The following is a 22,323-nucleotide window of genomic DNA, read 5'->3' as shown; positions in this document are numbered from 1 at the left end:
AAATTTCGTTAAAATAAGGAAATATATATACAGATACTGCTATTTATAACATTTCCTTGTATAATATTTAAAGTGGAGGTTTAAATGAATATCTCATATAATAATAAACATTGCATTTGGGGATCTCACTACAATAGGGAAATATAAGAAAATATTTCTACCAAATATCCACAATATTATTTTGTTTTGTTGCCATGGCTCCCAGGCCATGATATCACGGTAAGAAATGTGATTCTACAAGCATCCCCAGTGACATCACAATCTAAGGTAACTTCACAAAGTTCCATAACAATCTGCTGAGGCCCCAGAGCCTTTAGTTGCCATTGGCTTCAACGACAAAGTTGCTGTGGATTTTGTCTTTTAACTTGAGATATTTTTGATAACCGCGCAGTTTTTGTATTTTGACACAACATGGGCGCCAGAAGGAGAAAGAAAAAAAGGGATTCAGCAACAAACAAAAGAAAGGGAGATGGGAGTGGTAAGCATAAAACCTTAGATGGAGCGGACAAAGCTAATAAGAAGGAAGAACTTTCATCAAAGATGAGAAAGATGGATTCCAAGAAATCTGGTGAGCAGGTCGATACACAAAATCTTGCTGAGAATAAGGTAACTGCGAACATTTCATTCTTAGATGCCGTACAGAACAAATGGGGCAGATTCATGGGATATATCAAAAATCAAACCAACAGCATTCTAAAAAGAATGAATGTAAGAAAGAGGCAGAGGGACAATGTGAATCAAAGCGGGATTAATAAAGTGAAAGGCAGTGCAGAAGTAGGGAAGGAAGAAGAAACTGGTAAAAAAAGGAAACAGCAGGAAGATCTGGCACCCAGTAAATATGACATCTCAGATGAATGTAGCGGCCCCAGTAGAAAACAAAGAAGGAACACTGTCCCTCTCACATTGGACAAATTTATCTTTCATAGCGTCCTCGGAAAAGGAAGTTTTGGCAAAGTTATATTAGCTACTGATTCCATAAGTAATGAAAGTGTGGCCATTAAAATCCTGAAGAAGAGAAGCTTAATAGTCTCCAATCGATTCCTTGTAGAAAATCACGTCCTGAGGTTAGCTCACAGAAGCAGCTTTCTAATTCATGGGTATGCTGCGTTTCACACACAAAACTATGCATATTATGTCACTGAACTTGCTTGTGGAGGCAATTTACTTCAATACTTACATGTGAACCAGCCTGACATGGACGAAATTAGATTTATAACAGCAGAAATCATTTGTGGCTTGAGATTCATGCATTCTAATGGAATTATCCACCGGGACTTAAAATTAAATAACATTCTGCTGACTGGGGATGGCCATATAAAAATAGCGGATTTTGGACTATCTCTATACAAAGTCTATGGAAGAGTAAAGGCCACAGGTTGCCCTGGAACACCTGGGTATGTCGCTCCTGAAATAATTATGAGACAGTTATATGATGCAGGCGTTGACTATTTCGCCTTGGGTGTCATTTTATATAGAATGATATTTCACTGTAGACCATTTCCAGGAGTTACCATTGCAGAAATTCTAAAGAAAGTTATTGACCATGAACCATCATATGAAAAAGTAACTGACAATACTGCTGTTGACATCACGTCAAGACTCCTCTCTAAAGACCAGTCTGTTCGGCTAGGAGTGAATGGTAACCTAAAAAATCACCCTTTTTTCTCCAATCTGAACTGGACAGAGATAGAAACTGGAAAAGCACCATCTCCAGTTGTAGTTAGAAAGAACATGGATGTTTGCATGAGCCGGTGGGTACCTGCACCAAACAGCGAAGATTTAAAAGAGCCCATTCCTGCTGAGAGACAGGAGATTTTTAATGATTTTGCATTTGTGTGTCCAGCATGGAGAGAAAGTTACCACAATGCGCATGGACTGCAACGTGCCTCCCATCATAACTGATCCATTTAACCGTCACACGTGCCTCCCATCATAAGTGATCCATCTAACCGTCACACGTGCCTCCCATCATAAGTGATCCATCTAACCGTCACACGTGCCTCCCATCATAAGTGATCCATCTAACCGTCACACGTGCCTCACATCATAAGTGATCCATCTAACCGTCACACGTGCCTCCCATCATAAGTGATCCATCTAACCGTAACACGTGCCTCCCATCATAAGTGATCCATCTAACCATCACACGTGCCTCCCATCATAAGTGATCCATCTAACCGTCACACGTGCCTCCCATCATAAGTGATCCATCTAACCGTCACACGTGCCTCCCATCATAACTGATCTATCTAACCATCACACGTGCCTCCCATCACAAGTGATCCATCTAACCGTCACACGTGCCTCCCATAATAACTGATCCATCTAACCGTCACACGTGCCTCCCATCATAAGTGATCAATCTAACCGTCACACGTGCCTCCCATCATAATAAGTGATCCATCTAACCATCACACGTGCCTCCCATCATAACTGATCCATCTAACCATCACACGTGCCTCCCATCATAAGTGATCCATCTAACCATCACACTCCTGGACATAAGACCATCAGCTACAGTTCTCTGCCATTTCATTCATATGTAAAACCATCAGCTAGTACTGCCTTTCTTGTAATTGCTGCCTGCCTTGATCCCATTTTATGTCATCAGTAAGATCCACATTCCTATTTCTCAAGATCATCAATAACAGCAAGTGTGACACTTCCAATCTGTTCTGAAAGATCATGTCTCTCCTTCAGTATAGTCCAGATCACCATAGAACATCATGGAACCTCCTGCCTCCAATGCAAAACATAATACATCAGATCGCCTGCTTTCTCATCTTTCTAACGCCTGCCTTCTTATACCTAAATATCATCACCTGCTGAACCTACAGGAGCACAGACAGCAGCTGTACTGATCGGATGCCACAGTGTTATCTTGTCAGTGGCTGGAAGATTGGGGTCTAGAAGCATCAATTCATCCTGCATGTGCCATATCTTGCCCTGTTTCTGCTGATCTGCTGCAAAGCAAAGAAGATGAGTTATCTATCCCCCGATCTGCTGCAAAGCAAAGAAGATGAGTTATCTGTCCCCCGATCTGCTGCAAAGCAAAGAAGATGAGTTATCTGTCCCCCGATCTGCTGCAAAGCAAAGAAGATGAGTTATCTGTCCTACTTACAGACTGTGTAAAGCTGCTGCTCCATTGCTTACATATGACCACCAACATGTTTCCTTGTGCCAAGCGAGGTGGAACATGATTGCACGAAGCATAAAGCCTCCTGCACTCTCCTAACAAGGAGTCTATAGACTCCAGACTAATATAAGGAACCCAGAGCTCCTGCTTGTTGTACACGAGGAGATAAGGATCAGGTCCAGAATTAGGAATTCCACATTCCTTACGATGCTCCTCAACTACATGCTCTTTGGTGCCTGGTGGTGAATATCTGCCAAATTGTGCATATTCATTAATATGTACATTAACTCCATGTGTTTGCACTATGACCACAGACGTTGTTCTGCTGAGATGTGAAATTGCATGTTGAAGTGAATTGGCAAAGTCCCTGACATTACCTATACATGACCTCAATACCTGGCAGACTTTTCAGTGTGCCGCAAATATTAATGATTTTTTCCTAGACTTGAAATTAAAGCCACCAACATCTGCTGACGTATTACCATCCAACGGTGGAACATTGTAATTTAATACACGTTATTCTTTGACTATTGGCTCCTAGAGCCCACCAGTAACATGTGCACGTGTCATTACCAACCGTGGGGCTATAAGACCATACTTTCTGTCTCCAGTGCTCTAGTTGGCTGTACTCAGTATTATTACTACAGCTAACGCCATGTGTTTTACCCAGGTAAGGGAACATTACCTCAGGCATACACTATCCCAAGACCAAATATACAATATGTCCTGTTAAATTTATGTGACAATAGATATCAACAATTACTAACCCGTTGCCTGATGACCTTTTTCTAATATATGTTAGGGTCATTTAAGGCATTTTCTGACTATCTCTTAATATAGAGAGAAATCTATTTATACTTACATAGTTATATTGTGGCCTTGGACTACATACTGGTAACTCACTTAATAGAACCAATGACTGACTAGGCCTGGACAATTTATGCTTCTCAAAGACAATACAGCCACTGCTATAAAAGAACAAAAACAAAATAAATTAAAAACAGTACGTATGCCACTTTGAAATAAAAATGGCAAAAAGAAAGATAAAAACAAGGAAAGCTGAAATTCAGGTAGTTTACCATCCAAGAGACCAATACAAGCTAACCTTGAACATCAACAGTTACTCACCCATTTCCTGATCTTGTTTTTTAATACATGTTGGGGTCATTTCAAGAATTTTTAAATAGAGAGAAACCTTTTCATTCTTACACACTGTGGCCTTGGACTTTACCCTTATAACTCACTTAAATAGAACCAATGACTGACCCAGGCCTGGACGATTCACGACTCTCCAAGACAATACAGTCATTGGCGTAAAAAACAAATAAAGACAAAAAAAAACAAAAAACAGTATCTATGCCACTTCAAAAGAAAAATGCTAAAAAGAAAGATGAAGACACAGGAAAGCAGAAATTCAGCCTGTTTACCATCCAAGAGACCAATACCAGCTAGCCTTGAAAACGCTCCAAGAAAGTTACCTGGGACACTTCAAACACGATCAAGAACCCAGACATATTGGAAACATTGGAGGTAAGCAAAACATTAGTTATTAACAAAAGATGACCAGATACACTGTGATTCCTTTCTTACCCGTTTCTCTGTATCTCAATGACAGGCTCTATGAATAATATTCCACAAGTTCATTCATTCTGATTGTATCATGCCTGCACTGCTGTCTCCCAAGATATTCTGCAGATGACAATATTCTAAGGATGTGAAGCTCCATGACAGTGTAACAGATGCTCACCAGTAAAAAGTTAAAATAGCATCTTCAAACTTGGTCATATGTAAGTCCTGCTCACTAGACTTTGTATCCTACTAGAACGTCTCCAGTCTAAGGTTGGGTTCACATCTGCGTTGGAGTTTCACCTGCCCTGCTCCGTCAGAGGAGATGAATAACGAAAATACCCTAAGCACCGGTTCCATTGTACGACAGACCTTAATGGGCTCAGTCGGGTTTTACCGGAAACCATAACGCAGCATGCTGCGCTATGGTTTCTGGTATTTTCGGACGGATCTGTAATGAAGTCCTAATGGAACCTGCAATTCAGATATGAACGGGCCCTCACAGGGAGCACATATCACAGTCGAAGATGCAAGGTGCTCAGATGAGTGATTTAGCACCTTCCTTTTAAGCAACAATGGCGGTCTTAGCACTCAGATCACCACCGATCAAATCTTCTGATATGTCTCAATGACATATCAAAAGTTTTTGGAAAGTGCAGATACTCTTTATTGTTTATGGGTCCGGGTGAAATGACCGACCTAAAAGTATTACATTTATATTGTACAAATTGTTTTTACAATTTTTTTTTTCATCTACGATATGCTTAGGGAATAGGACTATTGCTTTGTAATGTGTACTCAATCTATAATAAATGTCTGGTTTACTTATCCATAAATTAACATTCTCTATTTATTCAGCAGATATACAAATTATCATCATTCTGTTTACTGGGACTCAGAGAATATTGTATCTTCAGATCATCATCAAAGCGACTTAGCGACATCTTATACATGGCAAAAGATATTGTAAAAAATCTAAGTGTATACTGGACTGCTTACAATAAATAATATCCGTAGTTACAGTTTAATTGGTTGTGTGTTGCACACTTCTCTTTGAATATATTTATAACATTGCATTAATTGTATTGTACTGTTTTAATAGCATTTAAAATAATTTTCCAAGAAACACCCTACTTGAAGCTGCAGTAACAAATAAAACACTTTAAAATATACTTGTAAAACCAATATTCTCACATTTCCACAACTTAGCCCTCTCATGTCCTGCCAACAGCCATCTTGTGTTAGTACCGGAATACCCCTTTATGTTGTAGGAACATAGCATTTTACCCCTATGTACAAGTGTGTATGTGTACTTCTGAAAAATGTATATGGTCAATATTTAAATACTGTATAAACGTACAGTACACTTTGTACACTCTGCTTGCTCCTATTTTCACAGCAAGGGCTCACAACAATCTGTTGAGAAATACACTATATTGACAAATGTATTGGGACAACTACACATTACACCAACAGGAAGTTTTATGACATCCCACTGTAAAACCATTTATATGGAGTGCCCCCCCCCCCCCCAACCTCCGGAGATAAAAGAGCTTCCTCTCTTCTGGGAATTCTTTCTACAAGATTTTGGAGTGTGTCTGTGGGAATTTTGTCCATTCACTCAGAAGAACATTTGTGAAGTCAGACACTGATGTTGGACGAGAGGGCCTGGCCCGCAATTTCTATTCTAGCTCACCCCTAAGGTGTCCGATGGGGTTGAGGTCAGAGCTCTGTGCCACCATGCCTTTATCGACCTTGCTTTGTACACTGGGGCATAGTCATGCTGGGACAGAAAAGGGACTTTCCCAAACTGTACCCACAAAGTTGGAAACATACAATTGTCCAAAATGTCTTGGTATGCTGAAGCATTAAGATTTCCCTTCAGTGGATCTAAGGAGCCTAGGTTAACTCCAGAAAAACAACCAGATAGCATTATCCATCCTCCACCAAAATTTACAGTAGGCACAAAGCAGTCAGGCAGGTAACGTTCTCCTGGCATTCGCCAAACCCAGACTTATTTATTAGACTGCCAGATAGAGGAGGGTGATTCATCACTCCACAGAACGTTTCCACTGCTCCAGAGTTCAGTGGCGGTGTGCTTTACACCACTTCATCCGACGCTTGGCATTGTGCTTGGTGATGTAAGGCTTGCATTCAGCGCGAGGCCATAGAAACCAATGCGATAAAGCTTAGCGCACAGTTTTTGTGCGGCTATTAATGCCAGAGGAGGTTTTAGTTATTGAGTCAGCAAAGCGTTGGCAACTTTGATGCACTATGTGCCCCAGCACTTGGTGACCCTGCATCCTGTTGCAGTACTACGCTCGAATTCAATGAGCTCTTTATAATGACCCATTCTATCACAAATGTTTGTAAAGGCGACTGAATGGCTAGGTCTGGATTTTATACACCTGTGGCAATGGTGCTGAATGAAACACTTGCATTTAATGATTAAGAGGATCGTCCCGATACATTTGTCCATATAGTGAATGTCTAGGAGGTCAGTGACCTCTATAGAAAGTATTCAAAGGTAAAGAGTACGGGCAGCACAGCAAAACAAGATAAGCCTCCAGGGCCCAAATGGGTGCCAGACTCCAGGGAACTGACCTGTAGATCCCACAATGTCCAAACAAAAAGTAAAATAGAGAGGCGGCACTCCAAGCAGATGTCAGAAAAAAGGTGGATTTATTCTCCCATCAGTGCAAAAACCAGTGCAATGTTTCAGCTGCTCAATGCAGCCTTTGTCAAGCATGCTTTTTTTTCTGACATCTGCTTGGAGTGCCGCCTCTCTTTTTTAATCTATAGAAAATAGATATCTGGTGCCCAGTGAGCACAGACGTATCCTGGGCACCTTCTCAGGACTTCTGATACAGGTAGCCTGCTGTGTTACTACCCCACCATGACAGAAGACACCCTGGATAACTAGTGCATAGCATATGTTGTGAGCAAGACAGCAGCTCTCCATAGAGGTAAAATATAAGTGACAACAGTTTCTGTACAATTTCTGTAAGTGTACATGTATCCTTACACCATTATCAGTTAAATTGAAATGATATTGTCAAACATCAAACAACTTATCATACACTCATTACATTGCCTCGCTATTTGGCAGACAAGATGATAGACTTACACAGTAGCATAACTACCGGCTGCTACGGGGCCCGCGACATTAGGGGGCCGCTATGGCTGCTACAGCGGTAGCGACGCCACATTCAATAGTACCTGCGTCCTTAGGACGCAGATACTATTGTACACTATGGCAGAGCAAGGAGGTATCTCCCCGCTCTGCCATCCGTAGTGTAAGGGGTAACTTGCTGATCGGTGGGTCCCCCACCGTTTACCAGAACGGGGGTTCCAAGCCCTTCGTTTGAACTGAGCGGCAGGTCGCTGATGCGCACTGGTGCTCCATTCATTCTCTATGGTAGCGCTGGAAACAGCCGAACGCTGCACTAGAATACAGAATGAAGGGAGCGGCAGTGCGCATAAGCCACCTGACGCTCGGTTCAAACGAGGGGTTCGGAAACCCTGTTCTCGTAAACGGTAAGCGCCCCAGCTGTCAGATAAGGGGTAACTTGTTGTAACTGGAATACTCCTTTATGTTTTATTATAGGTGAGGAAACCTGTTGTTTAGATGGGGCAAGGTGTTTGTTTTGTTTGTTTTTGTTTATATGCTTGATAAGCACCTGTTTATATTTGGATCGCAATAAAGCCAAGCGTAAACCTGAACGATATCAACATTCTTCATTACCAACCGCAACCCCCCATATGCACATACCCCGACAAGTTGTCATGCCGTTGCTAGGGGCAATGGCATGACAGCTAATTTCCTTTGAGGACTGAAAAGTGGCATATGTTCTGGGTAAAGTCAGCTTCTGTGCTACAAAGCCAGTCAAGGGCCATGGAGGATCTAATTAGGCAACTGGTGCAGGCCAACACACAAAAGCACCACCCGATAGAACAGCAAAGACAAGTCCATACAGAAACTTTGCGGGCCTAGCAAGAAGCAACCGCGGTCCAACTGCGGGCCCAACAACAAACCAACGAACACCAGCAACAAACCAACCCGTTGCTGATTCAGCAAATTGCTGCACTTAGAGAGACACGGATGATCTTTCAGTAAAAAGTGGAGGATAAATGTGAGGACGACTGTGCAATGTGCCCTACAAAGATGACATTATATTATGCCATTGAGGCCTACCTCACAGTGTTTGAAAGAGTCTCTGAATGAGAGAGGCTCATGGCCGCTAAATTGGCAGAAATTCTCGCACCTCGCCTGATGGCTGAACCACAAAAAGAATCTTATGATCTCAGCGAGCTGGATATCAAGGACTACGCATAGCTGAGGCAATAGATTCTTGCTCGTCTAGAGGTTAAAGCTGCTGTCGTACACTGCATTTGCTATCTGTTGCGGGTTTTACCTCCCCATTGAATTCAAAACCCGCAAATTCGAAAATGTTGATATATTCCCCAGAAGTGCCTGGTAAAAAGGGCTGCAGTTACACTGTGTCTGTTTCATGGCAGACATGGATAACAACTTCCTGTTAGGAATCAGAGATCTGCCGCACAGATAGTTCAGATTTGACGGGAATGGCCCCACAAGACTACTGCATATAAGGATCTATGACACTGAGTACTGTGACACTTTTATTTTTCACTTTAAATACTTTACCCACAATACAGGGTAATCTAATAGGTCTATAAATTTACTGGCTCATTTTTTGACCCGTAATATTGGCACCACCTTTGTGATATGGTAGAAGTCTGCAACAGACTATGTCATAAGTGAGATAATATTCCGGCCCTTTATGCTTTAAATAATCTCTCTTTATTAATAAAGTTCAGGCAAGACAAGGCAAACACATCAAAGTACGCAGACACTTTATGTGCTACAGAAGAAATGAACATTTACTAGCCATTTTCCTTGGAGATAACAGTTGTTAAGGCTAGGGAAACCTACGTCTGGCTACTTATTTCCCCTGCATCGTTCGCTAGCATTATATGGCATTACAGAGCGTCTCACTGTTCTTGTCATAGACGGGGGTCTGGAGTGGCTGACCCCGCCCTATGTGGTGCATATGCTCAGGGGCGTAACTAGGAAAGACTGGGCCCCATAGCAAACATTTGACTGGGGCCCCCCCCTCCCCTGGGTGTCACACAACCCCCCCCCTTGTAGATAGTGCCTTTTTTACAGCCCCCCCTGTAGATAACGCCATACAGTCCCCCCTGTAGATAACGCCATACAGCGCCCCCCCTGTAGATAACGCCATACAGCGCCCCCCTGTAGATAACGCCATACAGTGCCCCCCCTGTAGATAACGCCATACAGCGCCCCCCCCTGTAGATAACGCCATACAGCCTCCTCTGTAGATAACGCCATACAGCCCCCCTGTAGACTGTATGGCGTTATCTACAGGGGGGACTGTATGGCGTTATCTACAGAGGGGGACTGTATGGCGTTATCTACAGGGGGAACTGTATGGCGTTATCTACAGGGGGGACTGTATGTCATTATCTAAAGAGGGGCACTGTATGGCGTTATCTACAGGGGGGACTGTATGGCGTTATCTACAGGGGGGACTGTATGGCGTTATCTACAGGGGGGACTGTATGGTGTTATCTACAGGGGGGACTGTGTGGCGTTATCTACAGGGGGGACTGTGTGGCGTTATCTACAGGGGGGACTGTATGGCGTTATCTACAGAGGGACTGTATGGTGTTATCTACAGGGGGACTGTGTGGCGTTATCTACAGTGGGGGCTGTATGGCGTTAGAGCCCCCCCTGTAGGGAACGCCATACAGCCCCCCCTGTAGGGAACGGCGTACAGCCCCCCCTGTAGGGAACGCCATACAGCCCCCCCCCCCCCCGTAGGGAACGCCATACAGCCCCCCCCCTGTAGGGAACGCCATACAGCGCCCCCCCTGCAGGGAACACCATACAGCCCCCCCCCCCCCCCGAAAAATGCGACCTATAGTGTGTCCTACAAATAACATGCATCCTCTAGGGGATACATGTGTGATTGCTGGCATTGATAGGGAGAACGAGGGACTGAAAGTCCCCTGAAATTTCTCCATGACTAACCTCTGACTTCCGGCGTCTGTGTTGGCAGCTCAATAAAAATGAAAGGAGCGCTGGTCACGCATGTGCACAAGCGCGACCGGCGCTCCATTCATTTCTACGGCGCTGCCGACACAGACCCCGGAAGTCCGAGGTTTGTGATGGAGAACTTCAGGGGACTTTCAGTCCCCCGTTCTCCCTATCGCTGCAAGCGATCACACATGTATCTCCTATCCTGTGGAGAGGGGATACATGTCTTTTGTTTAATGGCAGAGCGGGGAGATACCTCCCTGCTCTGCCGTAATGTTCAGTGGCGTCCCGCTGTAGCAGCCATAGCGGCTGCTAGCGGAGCCTGCGGCCATGGTGGGGGCCGTGCCGGCGGGCGACACGGGCCCCCTCATGACGCGGGCCCCGTAGCAGACGCTACGGCTGTTACGGCGGTAGTTACGCCACTGCATATGCTCTAATTGGGCAAATGAACATGATTTTTGTTTATGAGACAAACCTTTTAATAAACTAGCTAGTGATATTGGGCCTAATGTATGAAATCTGACAGTGTATCAGACGGAAACCGCGTCAGAATCAGCGTCAAAAAATGTCTGAAACCGTCTCCCAATGATTTCAATGGGAGACGTAGGCATATTTATTTCCGCAGCAGTTTTTAGCCACCCGCGGTAACAAAAAGCGGAATTCTCTTTCTTGTTAAGGTTCTGTCTTTAACCTCCTATTGGGAGGCAGAGAAAGCATTTTTCGCTGCGTTTTTTTGCCCGCGGTGCTCAATGGCCGCAGCTTTAACGTTTTTAGAGCAGGATTGAAAATAAAAGTGATCCAAGTTGTTTCTACACTATATGGTCAAAAGTATATGGACACCCCTCCTAATTATTGAGTTCAGTTGTTTCAGCCACACAAGTTGCAACAGATGCATAAAATCATGGCAGAAGTCAGTTTGTGATTTTCCTGATCTACTAGATCTGCTCTGGTCAACTGTAAGTGCTATTACTGTGAAGTGAAAGCGTGGAACAACGTTTAACTATCTGGCGGTATGATGGACAAATCTGGGTTTGGCGAATGCCAGGAGAACGCTACCTACCGGAATAGTGCCTACTGTAAAATTTGGTGGAGGAGGGGTGTGGTCTGGACCTAGATGTAAGTGAGATGTAGAGTGAAAGCTCCCAGTCGGAATTATCTTTGGACACGATTATCCTGTCGAATTTAGCCTGTTGGTGCATACAGACACCCTCTTTAGTGCACGCAAGGTACAGTGACTGTCCAGGCGACTCCAGGTTGCTGATCCCATGACTCACACAAAGAAAACTCTTGCCGACGGGGGAGAACGCGTGGCACAAAATGGCAAACTCCCAGGCAGATGAGACAAGCTGAACGGGCTGTGGAAGCAGCGGCACGACTGGAACAGCTTGCCAGACCCCCTGCCTCCTCAACCTGCAGGGATAGAGCGGTGCTCGCAGTAGGAGAGGGATATGGAGGCGGGTAGAGCCGGGAATATGCAGGGCATGGGGACAGCATGATGGAGCATGCTGGTACGGACCATACAATCTCACCAACACAGACCATGCTACTCTCTGCCCCAGAACCCAACCTACGGGACATTATGCTGGCGGTCACTATCTGCAATACCAATGTCTCTACACTGGTCTCTCAGATGGGGAAGGTGACAGCTTATATTACTTTTTTGAGACATGATATAAAAAAATTCAGATCGCACTGCAGAGATGGAAGGGAGAGTGAGTCATATGGAGGACACCTTAACACCTGCCTTGCGGGATATATGCCATCATGATCATACTATTGCAGGCTTGGTAGCCAAAGCAGATGACTTTGAAAATAGGCTCCGCAGAAATAATATGTGCATCGTAGGGAAGGTAGAGGGAACGGATCCTACTATCTATTTTGAATCTTGGCTTCTAACTGCCTTTGGAAAGGAGACTTTGTCACCACTTTACGCTGTAGAACGGGCACAAAGAGTGCCAACACAAACCGCTGCCTGCAGTGGCTCCCTCTAGGACTGTACTAGCCAAACTGCCACATTATAGAGATCGTGATGTTAACCTGAAAAAAGCCAGAGAAATGCCTGATATATCTATGAATGAATGCAAGATTGCTTTTTATCCTGATTATTCCACGGAAATACAAAAAATGTTAAATGTTGCCTCAGAAATCTTCAATTACCGTAAGCCATGTTATACCCTGCTCGCCTACGTGTGGTAGCTATGGTTTCCACACACTTTTTTGAAACCCCGAAAGTGGCCTTGGAATGGATGGATCGTTGAGAGCAAACGTTACAGAAGATAATGAAGTCAACGGGCATGACTGATGACTTTGAGTTTTCGGCATTTGCTTCACGATCTATGAGATGTCTGTGTGCATTGAAACAGATGTTATTAAAGTTCACCAATTGTTGTTACGTTAAGCCGAGTGTGGCTGGTTCTACTTATCACACTATGTGGACGCCTTGCCGATGTTGTTCTTATGGAGGTCTTAAGGTGGACTCGTTGGCTCGCCTGACGTTATTGGTCGGGTGGTTTCATATTAATGTCTATATCATGTTCACTGTTACTACTGACATTGTTTGCGGGGGATGGGAGGGGAAGGGTTGGTACACCTGGGATGGGTTTATGCTCTCTCAATCATCTCTATACACATGCCCAGATTATATATGTCTGCTATCTGGGGGTTGGTGGAAGGCAAGGCCATATAGATATACGCACTTTTCTAGTTCTGGTACCTATACTTCTAATGGCTGATCAAGTCATTTTTATCTCTTGGAATATAAGAGGAATGGGCGATCCGGTCAAGAGAAGAGCCATTTTGGAGTATGTTAAAACCCATAAACCATCTATTGTTAGTTTTCAGGAAAACCATCTAACCAGTGTTACGGTGCATATGGTGAAAAGGGCATGGATCGGACATATTACCATGCTGCTCATACCGGGTCCTCCAGAGGGGTATGCATTCTTATACACAAAATTATATCTTTTAGCTGTATGGATGATGAAATTGATGGAGAGTGCAGATACATTTGTCTACATTGGAGTGTCTACAATGTTGAGTGCATTCTAGCAGCAGTGTATATGCTGCCTCCATATTCAAGGGTAGTCCTCAATAAAGTGTTAACTTTCACTAACGGGTTTCCGGGCATTCCGGTAATCCTGATGGGAGATTTCAATAATTTGATAAATACTTATTGGGACATATTACACACGGATCTCAGCTCTGTGGGAAATGAACTAACACGGTGTGGACATATGATACGAGAAATCTCATTAATAGATATTTGGCGTCTTAGACATCCCAGACAAGAGTTTTTTTCTGCCACTCTATTACATTTAATTCAATGTCTAGAATTGATTATATGTTCATTAATGACATGTTTTTGTCTAGAGTTCGCTCTGTAGAGTATTTGACTAGAACACTGTCAGATCATTCGCCTATCCTCCTGAGGGCGGATTTCTCGAGGTCAGCTAGACAAGGTATTCAAATGTGAAAGATGAATGCATTTTGGCTCCTGCTATTGAATGCTGATATCGCAAACCATCTTACGGCGTATTTTAGCTTTAATACAGGTACTGCATCTCATAATATAGTCTGGCACGCCATGAAGGCCTCAGTTCGAGGCATCCCTATTAAACTTATTAGTCAGAGGAAGATGAAAACTAGAAAACTGGGATTAGCTATGAGAAGAAGGGCGGATGAAACAGAAATGGCGTTTATCCAATGCCTGAGCGAGGTGACAGAGAAACCTTGGAGGGAAGCTAGGGAGGCACTGCAGTCACATCTTTTAGTAGAGGCCGAGAATAAAAGATATTTCTCTAGACAGTTTCATTTTGAGGAAGGGGATAGAGCTGGACATATTGCCAAAGCTAACATTGCCAAATCACAGGAAGGGTCTTCTTATGTGGCATCTATTTGTACCTCTTATGGCAATATGGTGTCGGAGACGATACAGATACTTGAGGTGTTTCACCTTTTTTATAAAAATTTGTATCAATCTAGAATTACAGAGACGATTGATCAGATTTAGCAATTTCTTTCTGGCACGCTTCTGAATGTACTGTCGGGTGAGGATAGGGATTTCTTAGAAACATCATTAACTCTGGAGGAGTTACGTAATGCTACTAATTCCTTAGCCAATAATAAAGTGCCGGCAATGGACGGGCTGCCTGTAGAACTGTATAAGAAATTTGGAGATGTATTGCTCCCAGAATTATTGCAGGTATATGGAGAGGCTTTGTTATCAGGATCCCTGCCAGATACTATGAAAGAAGCTATAATAGTCGTCCTGTTGAAACCTGGAAAGGATCCACTTATGCCAGATTCGTACAGACCAATCTCCCTATTACCGGTAGATGTCAAAATAATTGCAAAGGCCTTGGCTGTGCGTCTATCTAAGGTCATTGCCACTTTGATTCATCCAGATCAGACTGGCTTTAGCCATTAACCTGAATACTGTTAGCTGTTTGCTCTTAGCTGTTTCTAAGGACTGGAGCGGACTCACTCCCAGGTGTACCGGGTTGGGGAGGAGAGGGCTGGGGAGGTGTTCTAGGGGGGGGGTGTTCCTTAAATTTTTTGTATTTTCTCTTTTTTGTACTATTGTACTTGTATATACTTGTATTGTGACAAATGCTAAACTTTTCTTTCCAATAAAAAGTTACTTGATTTAAAAAAATAAATACATTTGGTGGAGGAGGGATAATAGTCGGGGGCTGTTTTTCAGGGATTGCCCTAGGCCCCTTATTTCCAGTGAAGAGTAATGTTAATGCTTCAGCATACCAAGACATTTTGGACAATTGTATGCTTTGCTTATAACCCTGTGTTAACAGTTTGGAAAAGGCCCTTTCCTATCCCAGCATGACTGTGCCCCAGTGCACAAACTGAGGTCTATAAAGACATGGTATGATATATTTAGTCTGGAGGAACTTGAGTGGCCTGCATGGAGCCCTGACCTCAACCCCATCAAACACCATGGGGATGAATTAGAATGCTTCTCGCAAGCCAGACCTATTCATCCAACATCAGTGTTTGACCTCACAGGCTTGTCAAATGCTCTGGGTTGAGCCGCAAAGGCTGTGTTTGCAAATGTGAATATATCTTTATGCTGTTTCCTTCTTGATTTATTCTTTCTTACCTCAAAAATGGTCTTTTGATTGAATGGACATAAATTCCTTCAGACACACTACAAAATATTGTGTAAAGCCTTCCTGGAAGAGTGGAGGCCGAAACAAGGGCCCCCACGCCATATTAACACCCTTGGTTTTAAAATTATTTGTTGCTTTTTTTCCCCATTGAATTTAATGGGGAGGTAAAACCCACCACAAATGGCAGTTGTTGCATTTTTTGCAGCGGGTTTGCAGCGATTCCACCACAAAAAAATGCAACTCAAAAAAAATAATCTTATACTTACCCAGAAGTCTGTGCATCTTCCTCCAGGTCAGCCTCCTGGGATGACGTTTCATCCCATGTGACCGCTGCAGCCAATCACAGGCTGTAGCGGTGGTCACATGGGATGAAACATCATCCCAGGAGCCCGGCCTTGATGACGTCAGAGGGCTGGCCTCCTGGGATGACGATACATCCCATGCGACCGCCGCTGCAGCCAATAACAGGCTGCAGCGGTCTCGTGGGATGAAACGCATAAGTGCTGCAGTCTTTCACAGCAGACATTCCGGGTAAAAAACTGCACCACAGTTTGGTTTGGTTTTTCGCCTGGAATTCTCTGGCCTTTTACGCAGCGTATCTGCCCTATGTGAACTCAGCCATAGGGTCAGTTCACACACTGCATAAATACTGAGAAATTGACATGCGGTGTGGAATTCTATTCCGCAGCATGTCAATTGTATTTGCGTAAATGCTGCTTATTTGTTGCAGGTTTTCCCCACTGAGGCGCACAGGGCGGTTACGCTGCGTGCTTTTACACAGCGTATCTGTCCCATGTGAACTCAGCAATACAGTTAGTACAGCTTTTATATATGAGGCCCTTTATGTTTACTGTCAACTGTTAATAAAATCACCAACCTTTCATGCTATATTCGGCTTTCATCCAGATTCCACCCCGAAATCTGTGTGAAAACCACCTCCATGTAATTTAAACGGGAAATTAGTGTCTGTACAGACGTTGCAGATAGTTTGCAAGCGGATATAAATTCTACGATTTCTGCCGCGGATCCTGCAGTGAATAGGGGTCGGATATGCCTATGGAGAATATATATAATGTATATAAGTGCCCTGCATATAATGTATATAAGTGTCCCGCATATAATGTATATAAGTGTCCTGCATATAATGTATATGTGTCCCGCATATAATGTATATAAGTGTCCCGCATATAATGTATATAAGTGTCCCGCATATAATGTATAGAAGTGTCCCGCATATAATGTATAGAAGTGTCCCGCATATAATGTATATAAGTGTCCCGCATATAATGTATATAAGTGTCCCGCATATAATGTATATAAGTGTCCCGCATATAATGTATATAAGTGTCCCGCATATAATGTATATAAGTGTCCTGCATATAATGTATATAAGTGTCCTGCATATAATGTATATGAGTGTCCTGCATATAATGTATAGAAGTGTCCTGCATATAATGTATATAAGTGTCCCGCATATAATGTATATAAGTGTCCTGCATATAATGTATATAAGTGTCCTGCATATAATGTATAGAAGTGTCCTGCATATAATGTATAGAAGTGTCCCGCATATAATGTATAGAAGTGTCCTGCATATAATGTATATAAGTGTCCCGCATATAATGTATATAAGTGTCCTGCATATAATGTATATAAGTGTCCTGCATATAATGTATAGAAGTGTCCTGCATATAATGTATAAAAGTGTCCCGCATATAATGTATATGTGTCCCGCATATAATGTATATGTGTCCCGCATATAATGTATATAAGTGTCCTGCATATAATGTATATAAGTGTCCTGCATATAATGTATATAAGTGTCTCGCATATAATGTATATAAGTGTCCTGCATATAATGTATAGAAGTGTCCCGCATATAATGTATATAAGTGTCCTGCATATAATGTATATAAGTGTCCTGCATATAATGTATATAAGTGTCTCGCATATAATGTATATAAGTGTCCTGCATATAATGTATAGAAGTGTCCTGCATATAATGTATAGAAGTGTCCTGCATATAATGTATATGTGTCCCGCATATAATGTATATAAGTGTCCTGCATATAATGTATATAAGTGTCCCGCATATAATGTATATAAGTGTCCCGCATATAATATATATAAGTGTCCTGCATATAATGTATAGAAGTGTCCCGCTTATAATGTATATAAGTGTCCCGCATATAATGTATATAAGTATCCTGCATATAATGTATATAAGTGTCCTGCATATAATGTATATAAGTGTCCTGCATATAATGTATATAAGTGTCCTGCATATAATGTATATAAGTGTCCCGCATATAATGTATATAAGTGTCCCGCATATAATGTATATAAGTGTCCCGCATATAATGTATATAAGTGTCCTGCATATAATGTATATAAGTGTCCTGCATATAATGTATATAAGTGTCCCGTATATAATGTATATAAGTGTCCTGCATATAATGTATATAAGTGTCCTGCATATAATGTATATAAGTGTCCTGCATATAATGTATATAAGTGTCCCGCATATAATGTATATAAGTGTCCCGCATATAATGTATATAAGTGTCCCGCATATAATGTATAGAAGTGTCCCGCATATAATGTATAGAAGTGTCCCGCATATAATGTATAGAAGTGTCCCGCATATAATGTATATAAGTGTCCCGCATATAATGTATAGAAGTGTCCCGCATATAATGTATAGAAGTGTCCCGCATATAATGTATAGAAGTGTCCTGTATATAATCCTGTATAGGGTTAGACTTCTCTATCCTTTTACCACTTGAATTAGAACCCAGGAAAATATATATATTATATTTATGTTTACTGAAAGAATTATCCCTGCTTGTAAATATGTCACTTTCATAGAGTGATTCAGATTTTGTGTGAAAATTATATACTGTACAGTTTTTGTCCTGTTCTTTATTTTATTTTTTTAATTTGTATTATAAGATTCATGTTTGAAAGTTGTTTTTACTTGTATTGGTGAAAATGTTATAAGTTTGACCGGCCTGCCACCCAGTGGACAGAAAGAAGTAACAAAGGGATTATACAATTATAATAACATTACTTTGTTTAGATATTATCACAGTTCTGAACAGTTACAACATAGTCCCAATGACCATTTTTTTTCCAGAATCACAGTACAAAAGCAAAAGCATGTGACTGTCAGGTCTGAGGTGGGGCAGCAATGATAAATGTTTCAACAGATCCAATGACTTATAATATTGTCAACCTGTGGAATTCATATACATTTTTCTTAACTCCTTGACGCAGCAGGACGTAGCAGTATAAAATGCATTGCAATGCTTTAACGCACCGGGACGTACTGGTGAATAATGGATGTAAACTGTCATCCTGTCAAAGGACAAGGTGGGTATGACAAGCATGCTTGACAAAGGTGGTTGTGCCTGCCGAAACGTTGCAGCTCTGTATGCACTTTTTTGATGTACCTGTTTGAATAAATCTACACTTTTTTACACTGCTAAAGAGTCTCCGTGGTGCTGTGTCCTCCTTGACCATATTGATGCTGGATTAGCTTTCCCATTGACAGCGTGCACACTGGAGCTCACCCGTGTGCTAGTTTTTCTTCTTTGAAATATTAGATAGGTAGATAGACAGACAGACAGACAGACAGACAGACAGACGGACAGATAGATAGATAGATAGATAGATAGATAGATAGACAGACAGACAGACAGACAGACAGACAGACAGACAGACAGACAGACAGACAGACAGACAGACAGACAGATAGATAGATAGATAGATAGATAGATAGATAGATAGATAGATAGATAGATAGATAGATAGATAGATAGATAGATCCAGAATTATTTGGACAGTGACACACGTTTTGGCATTTTAGCTGTTTACCAAAACATATTGAATATAGATATAATATACAGTGATATAATCAATATGGGCTTAAAGTGCAGACTCTCAACTGTAATTTGAGGGTATTCACATCCTAAAATGAGGAAGGGTTTAGGAATTATAGCTCTTTAATATGTAGCTGCCTCTTTTTCAAGGGACCAAAGGTAATTGGACAATTATCTCAAAAGCTATTTAATGGGCTGCATGGGCTATTCCCTCGTTAATCCATCATCAATTAAGCAGGTAAAAGGTCTGGAGTTGATTCCAGGTGTGGCATTTTCATTTGGAAGCTGTTGCTGTGAATCCACAACAAGAGGTCAAAGGAGCTCTCAATGCAAGTGAAACAAACCATCATTAGGCTCGACAAAAGTGAAAAAATCCATCAGAGACATAGCACAAATGTTAGGAGTGGCCAAATCAACAGTTTGGTACATTCTTGAAAAAAAAAAAAAAATAGCGCACTGTTGATCTCGTGAACACCAAAAGGCCTGGAGGTACACGGAAGACAACAGTGGTGGATGATCACAGAATCCTTTCCATGGTGAAGTAAAACCCCTTCACAACATCTACCCAAGTGAGGAACACTCTCCTGGAAGTAGGTGTATCAGTATCTAAGTCTACCATAAAGAGAAGACTTCAAGAGAGCAAATACAGAGGGTTCATCACAAGGTGAAAACCATTAATCACCCTCAAAAGTAGAAAGGCCAGATTAGACTTTGCCAAATAACATGTAAAGAAGCCAGCCCAGTTCTGGAACAGCATTCTTTGGACAGATGAAACTAAGATCAACCTCTACCAGAATGATGGTAGGAAGAAAGTATAGAGAAGGCTTGGAACGGCTCATGATCCAAAGCACACCACATCCTCTGTAAAACATGGTGGAGACAGTGTGATTGCACGGGCATGCATGGCTGCCAAAGGCACTGGGTCACTAGTGTTTATTGATGATGTGACTGAAGACAGAAGCAGCCGCATGAATTCTGAAGTGTTCAGGGATATACTTTCTGCTCCGATCCAAGCAAATGCAGCAAGGTGGATTGGACGTCGCTTCACAGCACAGATGGAAAATGACCCAAAACATACTGCGAAGGCAACCCAGGAGTTTTTTAACCCCTTCCCTCTTTGACCACTTTTGACCTTCCTGACAGAGCCTCATTTTTCAAATCTGACATTTCACTTTATGTGGTAATAACTTCTGAATATTTTTACCTATCCAAGCGATTCTGAGACTGTTTTCTCGTGACACATTGGACTTTATGTTACTGGCAAAATTTGCTCGATACATTTAGAATTAAATTTTAGAAAAACAACAAAATTAAGCTGAAAATTTAAAAAATTAGAATTTTCTCAATTTAAATGTATCTGCTTGTAAGACAGGCAGTTATACCACACAAAATTATTGCTAATTAGCATCCCCCATATGTCTACTTTAGATTGGCATCGTTTTTGAACATCCTTTAATTTTTCTAGGACGTTACAAGGCTTTGAACATTAGCAGCAATTTCTCACATTTTCAAGAAAATTTCAAAAGGCTATTTTTACAGGGTAGAGTTCAGTTGTGAAGTGGCTTTGAGGGCCTTATATATTAGAAACCCCCAATAAGTCACCACATTTTAAAAACGTCACCCCTCAAAGTATTCAAAACAGCATTTAGAAAGTTTCTTAACCCTTTAGACGTTTCACAGGAATTAAAGCAAAATAGAGGTGACATTTCCAAATGTAATATTTTTTTGCAGAAATTAATTTTTAATCCATTTTTTTTGTAACACAGAAAGTTTAACCAGAGAAATGCAACTCAATATTTATTGCCCAGGTTCTGCAGTTTTAGTAAATATCCCACATATGGCCCTAGCGTGCTACTGGACTGAAGCACCGGCCTCAGAAGCAAAGGAGCACCCACGGATTTTGGGGCCTTATTTTTATTAGAATATATTTTAGGCACCATGTCAGGTTTGAAGGACTCTTGCGGTGCCAAAACAGTGGAAATCCCTCAAAAGTGACCCCATTTGGGGAAATACACACCTCAAGGAAATTTTCTAGGGGTATAGTGAGCATTTTGATCATGGGTTTTTTACAGAAATTATTGGAAGTAGGGCGTGAAAATTAAAATCTAAATTTTTTCAAAGAAAATGTAGGTTTCCACAAAGACTAAAGGAGAAAAAGCACGCAACATTTGTAAAGCAATTTCTCCTGAGTAAAACAATATCCCATATGTTATCATAAACTGCTGTTTGGACACACGGCAAGGCTTAGAAAGGAAAGAGCGCAATTTGGCTTTTGGAGATCACATTTAGCAGGAATGGTTTGCGGAGGCCATGTCACATTTGCAAATCACCTGAGGGGACAAAACAATAAAAACGCCCAAAAAGTTACTCTATTTAGGAAACTACACCCGTTGAGGAATTCATCTAGGGGTGTAGTGAGCATTTTGACCCCACAGGTGTTTCATAGAATTTATTAGAATTGGGCAGTGAAAATAAAAACAATACCTTTTCTTCAATAAGACGTAGATTTAGCTAAAAAAAAATCATTTTCTCAAC

The 22,323-nt window shown here is 41.8% G+C and overlaps 1 protein-coding gene across 2 annotated transcripts; it reads left to right on the top strand.

Annotated features, from left to right (window-relative positions):
• The first annotated feature begins 336 nt into the window (after window positions 1–336).
• LOC142652777 (protein kinase C delta type-like) lies at window positions 337–5,710 on the top strand. Of its 2 annotated transcripts, none has more exons than XM_075828453.1 (3): window positions 337–4,666; window positions 4,752–4,923; window positions 5,564–5,710. In XM_075828453.1, exon 1 carries the CDS (start codon window positions 412–414, stop codon window positions 1,900–1,902), a length of 1,491 nt encoding a protein of 496 aa, XP_075684568.1. In that variant the 5' UTR covers window positions 337–411; the 3' UTR covers window positions 1,903–4,666; window positions 4,752–4,923; window positions 5,564–5,710. The 2 variants fall into 2 exon arrangements, with proteins under 2 accessions (XP_075684568.1, XP_075684569.1); XM_075828454.1 differs by having other exon boundaries at window positions 5,561–5,710.
• The last annotated feature ends 16,613 nt before the right edge of the window (window positions 5,711–22,323 follow it).

Source organism: Rhinoderma darwinii, chromosome 5, assembly GCF_050947455.1.
Source record: "Rhinoderma darwinii isolate aRhiDar2 chromosome 5, aRhiDar2.hap1, whole genome shotgun sequence".
In the NCBI taxonomy this organism is placed as follows: Eukaryota; Metazoa; Chordata; class Amphibia; order Anura; family Rhinodermatidae; genus Rhinoderma; species Rhinoderma darwinii.
This window is presented reverse-complemented; position numbering and strand designations above follow the sequence as displayed.

What these genes read in the sequence shown, in the direction of transcription:
- LOC142652777 (XM_075828453.1), top strand. Translation starts at nt 412, where the DNA reads ATGGGCGCCAGAAGGAGAAAGAAAAAAAGGGATTCAGCAACAAACAAA.